This window comes from Podarcis gaigeae, assembly GCF_964106915.1.
Source record: "Podarcis gaigeae genome assembly, chromosome: 13".
NCBI classification, from domain to species: Eukaryota; Metazoa; Chordata; class Lepidosauria; order Squamata; family Lacertidae; genus Podarcis; species Podarcis gaigeae.
Genome location: NC_139689.1, coordinates 29,020,564 through 29,027,168, shown reverse-complemented (window position 1 = coordinate 29,027,168; position 6,605 = coordinate 29,020,564). Strand labels below are relative to the sequence as shown.

Here is a 6,605-nt window from a genome sequence, read left to right as displayed (position 1 = left end):
CCTGCCATTCAGCAAGGAGAAGCAGCTGCCAGAGGTGGCCAATCTGGTGTCCCCTTAAAGGGCAGCAGAGTCAGAGACTGATAGATCTGGACTTGGGGGGGGGGGAGGCGTGGGATTCACTCCAGAGACATTCTCTTGCATGAGACCCAATGAAATGAAGAGTTGGGTGGGTGGGGACTGTGACATATCCCGGCTGGCTCTTCTCAGTCTGGCCTGTGCCAGAGAATTCCCCAGTGGATTACATGCTTGTTCCATGGAATAATGGAGGGACGTCCCTTGGGATGGCTCACCTTTGCCCACCCAGATGAAGCAAAAGAGAGAGCCCATGGCTCAGAAGCAACCCCAAAACCCCTGACTCCCTTTGGTAAACAAAAACAAAAGGACACTACTTGATTGCCCCCACTGAAAAATAACCATAATAACCATAATAACTGGAAGAGGTTGAGAAGTGGCCCTTGCAAAAAATTGATTTGCTGGGTGGGCCAGAGGACAGGCCCTCTGCTGCTGCTGCTGCTGCTAGAGAGGGGTGTGTGTGTGTGTGTGTGTGTGTGTGAGAGAGAGAGAGAGAGAGAGAGAGAGAGAGAGAGAGAGAGAATGGGGGGGAGAGGGATGGGGAGATTCTTTTGACATAAGGTCTCTAACATCCCTTCCTCCAGGGTGATTTTACAACCAGCCACATAAAGGTACACTCCAAATATTCTCCTTCCTTCCCTATTCCCCCCCTTCTATTGTTTCCAACCCCTTAGCTGCCCCCCCCCACCTCATCTATCTCGCTTCATCTTGTCAGGGCTGCGTAGATCTGATCTATCTGGGGCTGGGTCTTTTCTTTCTCCCGTTCGTTCGTTCTTTCTTTCTTTCCTTCCTTCCTTCTCCCTCTTTCTTTCTTTCTTAAGAGTAGGGAGTGACAGATGGCGGGCCCGCTTTCCCCCGAGAGCGAGATCTCCCTACATGCGAGCGCATGTCAATCACCGCAGCTCATGTGATAACTCCAGCGGATGACGTGCCAGCCATATGGTCTGGCATCAGAGTTGGTACCCCCTCTGCCTGCGCGAAGCGTGCCACTTCCCTCCTCCTTTTGGATAAGACACTGAAGGAGACGGGGTGGACCTCAAGGAGCCTGTGCCTCTCTTTTTTTCCTCTCTCTCTCTCTTCCTCTTCTTCCTCCCCTCTAATTTTCTCCCCTCCCCCCCCTACTCCCAAAAGATGCGGGGTCCGAGGACTTGAAGATTCCTCCGCTCAGCTTTGGAGGTAAGTTATGTAAGGAAGAGAGAGCGGGGCAAAAACTTGAAAGGATGGGGTCACGCAACTTGCCTCCCCACCCCACCCCACCCCCGGCCACCTCCTTGGATCTCTCCCCTCTCCCTCACTACAGATCTTATCTCTCTTTCTATAGACGCCCCCCCCCTTCTGCGCACACACAATTTATTTGTATCTTTGGGGGAAGAATGGCTAGAGAGGGGGATGCGCGCGGCGGGTGGGTGGAATAAGCTATCTCTAGGCAAGATTTTTTTATAGATCCAAAATCGCTTATGTAGCAAAGACCGGTTTTGCATGAGATGTATGTGTGTGTGTTTTTAAATAGATCTCAGCAGCCTTTGTGGCACGTTCAAAGATACTATTTAAATAATAATCATAATCTTAACAATCAAGCAGAGATCTGAGCAGACGATCCGGTGAAATACAATTTTCCAATTGTATTTAAGAATAATAATAATTAAAAGAAAACCCGAACAGCCTTAGCATTGAATCGAAGCTGTAGCACTTATCTGAGTGAACGGCACTCTCTTCAGCTCATTTACGGAGCTGTTGGTTTTTAGCTTGAGGGGGTCTTTTAGGAGTGGGTGCGTGTGTTGGGTGATATTTCCCCATTCTTCTTCTTCCTCCTCTTTTTTGTGAAAACTGGCTCCCACACCTCCCTAAGCAAAACACAGCGAGTGTAAATGCTCGCACACGAACTGCCAAGCGATCCCTCGGTTCCTCGTAGTTTTGGAGCAAAAGGCTCCCTAGGAAAATGGTCTTCAGCGGGGTCTGCATGTGGGCTAATGGAGCCAGTGTAGGGAGGGAGACAAGCGGAAAGCAGAAGCGACTGGAACCGGGTGGGATCCAGCGATTCTGCAAGAGCATCGAGTAGCTCAGGGAGCTTTTTAAATAATAATAATAATAATAATAATAATAATAATAATAATAATAATAATAATAATAATAATAATAATAAATCAAATTAATTGATTGAACGATCGATCAACGTGTTATATACCTAGAATGTTCTTTTAGGTGTTTAGGTACGAAACCATTCCCTGAAAAAGAAAGAATGTTGGCAGGACTCAAACAGTTTAAACAAAATCAGGAATGGGGGAAATTGACAGGAACGAGAAGTTATGAGGGTTGGGATGTGATGGAGGAACGCGAGGATGGGGGTGGCTGGGGGCAGCGGGATGCAAAGTTCCAAATTCTAACATTTCGTATATTATATTCTAACATATAATATTAACATTGATATGAAAAAGAAAAAAGAAAACCACCCAGAAATTGCGCTGGACCATTGGGTTATCAAGCTTCTAGTGGGATGGGACGGAGAAACCGGAGAGAAAAGTTAGAGATTTCGCTTGGCATTCTCTAGATCTCCGCCTCAAAGCTCTCCAGAGATATAAACAGAGGCAGCCTGGCTGGAAGAGATCGACGTATATATACAAGCCGGGGAGGCAGAGGAGATGGGGCGTAGCGATTTTAAATTCCCTTGAAGCTGATCGCATAAACATGAACCTTAAATTAAAAAAAAGAAAAACAAATAAACAGCCCCTTAAAGAAATCGGAGAAAATATCCACTACATTTCAACAACAACAAAACGAAAGGGTGTGTATGAGAGAAAGAGAAGGAGGGAGGGAGAGAGAGAGAGAGACAGAGACTGTCTGTAATGAACCGGATCTATCAGAAATATTGCACCAATTCCGCAGCAAAGCAATGGAGACACCAATTAATTTTAATCACACTTTAAAACGAGTCAATTGCTTTTATGGAGGGGAGGGGGGAGCGCGGTTTCAGGCCAGTTCTAAGCCGCTCTCCCATCCCCTCCTCCTCCTACAAAAGCTCTGCTTAAATTAGACTCCCGTTAAAAGTATGGGTGGGAGTGGGGAGGGAGCGGGAGATTTTGTCTCTGATCGAGCGGAAGGTAACCAGAATTATTTTGACGAGAGCCGCTGCACGTACTTCGAGGCAGAACGTTTGGGAGAAGAGTGCAATAAAAAGGTTGAGTCAGGCTTTAAGAAGTGCCCTATCTTATTATGATCTGGGGCGTGGAAAGGAGTGAAAATGCAGGAGTTAAGGGCGGGGGGCTAAAGGCCAGAACCCCCCGACTTCCTTCTCTAAAACACGCTCTGGAATGTTTAGCGAATCGTCAGCTTGTCGCATCCTGATGGGGATCACGGTTAATCGATTTGATCCATTTTTTAAAAAAAGAAAAACAGGACTTCAAAGAACAACTTATGGGGTTCGAGAACAAATGCAGAACCGTGAAAGGGGTGGCTGGCTGGCTGGCTCTTAAGCACGTCCAAAGAACGGATTCCACCCAGCCATCCCGGAAGATCCACCTGGCATGTTCCAATGACAGCGCAAAGGCATATATTTTGGGACGCGACAATCTGCACATCCTTGCAGATCGTAGGCAAAAGTTAGATTATTTTGCTTGGGGAGGGAAGGCCCGTTCAGCCTTGGATGGGATGGGAAATCGACTCATGCCTTGGTAGTCCTAAATGTGCTTGAAACCCTGGACCAGTCAAGGCTGCTCCGGCTTTAGGATGAAGTTCCAACAGTCGGGCATAGTTTGGATGACGCGCGTGCTTAGAGTTAGGGCTGCTGAGGCTCTGAAAGAAACTTGTGCTCTTATTTCTCGTTTCCATTCCTCCGTCCCTTCCCTCCCCCTCCCTCCCTCCGTCCTCCCCCTCCCCGCCCCCATGTCACCTCTGCAGCCACCATGTTGACGCGACTCTTCAGCGAGCCCAGCCTGATCCCAGAAGTTCAGAAATTCTCCAGCTGGGCAGACGACTGCGACGACGACGAGGACGAGGACGACGAGGCCAGCGATAAAGATGAGCGGAAGGGCAAGAGCTGCCCTCTCCAGGACGAGCAGACCGACGGGGAGGCCAAAGACGACCACGACTTAGGGGGCGAGGAGGAGGAGGAGGAAGAGGAAGAAGAAGGGGTCGAGGAGGCGGAAGGGGATCGCCCCAAGAAACGGGGCCCCAAAAAGAGGAAGATGACCAAGGCCCGGCTGGAGCGCTCCAAGTTGAGGCGCCAAAAGGCCAACGCCCGCGAAAGGAACCGCATGCACGACCTGAACGCCGCCTTGGACAACCTCCGCAAGGTGGTGCCTTGCTACTCCAAGACTCAGAAGCTGTCTAAGATCGAGACGCTGAGGCTCGCCAAGAACTACATCTGGGCCCTGTCGGAGATCTTGCGCTCGGGCAAGAGGCCGGACTTGGTGTCCTACGTGCAGACTTTGTGCAAAGGCTTGTCTCAGCCCACCACCAACTTGGTGGCGGGCTGCCTGCAGCTCAACTCGAGGAATTTCCTGACCGAGCAAGGCCAGGAGGCCGGCAGGTACCACGGGCCCAACTCCACCTTTGCCATGCACCCTTACACCTACCAGTGCTCGCGGCTCTCCGGCGCGCAGTGCGCTTCCAGCACCATGGCTAGCTCCCACGCCCTGCGGACGCACGCCTACTGCGCCACCTACGAGTCGCTCTATGGGAACGCGTCGCCAGACTACAATAGCTCGGAATACGATGGGCCCCTGAGCCCTCCTTTGTGCGTGAACGGGAATTTCTCCCTCAAGCAAGACTCTTCCCCAGACCACGAGAAAAACTACCACTATTCTATGCACTACTCCGCCCTCCCGAGTTCTCGCCCGTCCGGCCACAATTTGGTGTTCGGGTCTTCTGGGATGCGCAGCGGCGTCCACTCGGAGAACGTTTTGCCTTATGAGATGCACCTCCACCACGACAGAGGTCCCATGTACGAGGAGCTCAATGCTTTTTTCCATAATTAACGACTCCTCCCGCCTTTGGGCTCCCCTTCTGGTCCCACGCCTAACCAGGGCCACCTGTAGATCCCCAGTGGGTTGCGTTCGCGAAAGGGATAGGCGTGTGTGTGGTTCTGTGCGCGCGTGTGGGCGATTTTTATTTGGGGTGGGGGGCAATGGTCCTTGGCCTTCTCGAAGCCCCTGCTCGCCTCTTCCCGAGAGCTGCAACTTTTCATTCAACTGTGAGCCACTTTCCCAATCAGTTAGAGAAGTGATCTAAATAATAATAATAATAATAATAATAATAATAATAATAATAATAATATTAACAACAACAACAACAACAACAACAACAATAACACCCATTCCCATCCCTAAACCTATTGAGCCGGGCGTACTTGTTTCAAAGCAGCGTGTGGAAGGCGGGTTCAGCCCGATCTACAAGACACTTAGGCCGAAGCCACGGACTTGACTCACTTCGAATCCGCTGGGATTCGACGGAGTCGATTCTGTTTGAAGTCAATGGTCTTCGGCTTAAATGAGGAGTCGACGGAGCTGATGAAGCGCCCTGTTTCCTATGGGACTCCTTACTTGACTGGGAGTTGGGGTGTAAACCGGATCTGAGACCTGGTCTCCTCCTCTGCCCCAATTACTAATAAAAGAAATCTGGTGCAATATATGCTCTAATGCAATTTTATATATATGAGAAAGCAAACTATATAGCTTCGTGGACTGTTTAGCTGAGGTCTTGACTATCTAGAAAGGAGGGTTTTAGATCCAAATCGGAAGTGCTATTAAGGAAGGGGGGAAACATCAAATTTATGGGGAGTGTGTGTGAGGGGGAGTCAAAGGTTCGCCCCACCTTAAGCGATTGCCTATATTGAGCAATGCTTAATATAAGCATTTAATCTAGAGACCAGAATGGCTGTAGAGCGAAATAATTCAGTACAGGGCAGGAGGGGGGGAGGGGGGGGGCTTTCCATCATTCCAGCAATTGATTCAAGAATTCCCCGAAAGTTTAATCTATTTAAGGACGTGTTTGTTTGTTTGTTTGTTTTAAAAGAAGACGTTTGCAAACTTTAAGTCAGACTTTCAATGCAGTGAGAACTTTAAAAAAGCAATAAAGGGGCAAACAGATGATAAATATATTCTATCTTTATCTATGCAAGTAGGTACTGAAACTAGGGAAAAAGTTTTTAAAATGAAGGAAAAGGAAAACAAAAAGGATAAATGAAAAACAACAACAACCAAGAATCCATATGAGATATTAGAAATATGGACCAACAAACTCGCTGAGGTTTAAAATCGAGCACTTTTTTGATTTGGGGGAAACGGACTGTGGTATGTTTCCCTGATATTTAACAATCACTGACTTTTTGAAACCACCCTTGTAACCCCAAGTAACTTATTTTCCAAAATTCGTGTGTCATGCTGTTTTTTACCTGTTTTAAAAACGTTAATGAAAAAAAAAGTGGAAAAAAAGATTTTTATGAAATGACAAAAATGTTTTGTTATGCATGGATAGGAGGGGGAAACGCAAATATGCAAAATTTAAAGGTGATGTGAAAAATAACACTGATTATTATG

At 48.1% G+C, this 6,605-nt stretch overlaps 1 protein-coding gene across 2 annotated transcripts; it reads left to right on the top strand.

Moving 5' to 3' along the window:
• The first annotated feature begins 928 nt into the window (after positions 1 to 928).
• NEUROD2 (neuronal differentiation 2) lies at positions 929 to 5,326 on the top strand. Of its 2 annotated transcripts, none has more exons than XM_083710434.1 (2): positions 929 to 1,248; positions 3,967 to 5,326. In XM_083710434.1, the coding sequence occupies exon 2, from the start codon at positions 3,972 to 3,974 to the stop codon at positions 5,043 to 5,045; it is 1,074 nt and encodes a 357-aa protein (XP_083566560.1). In that variant the 5' UTR covers positions 929 to 1,248; positions 3,967 to 3,971; the 3' UTR covers positions 5,046 to 5,326. The 2 variants fall into 2 exon arrangements, with proteins under 2 accessions (XP_083566560.1, XP_083566561.1); XM_083710435.1 differs by lacking the exon at positions 929 to 1,248 and adding an exon at positions 2,489 to 3,247.
• Positions 5,327 to 6,605: the final 1,279 nt, after the last annotated feature.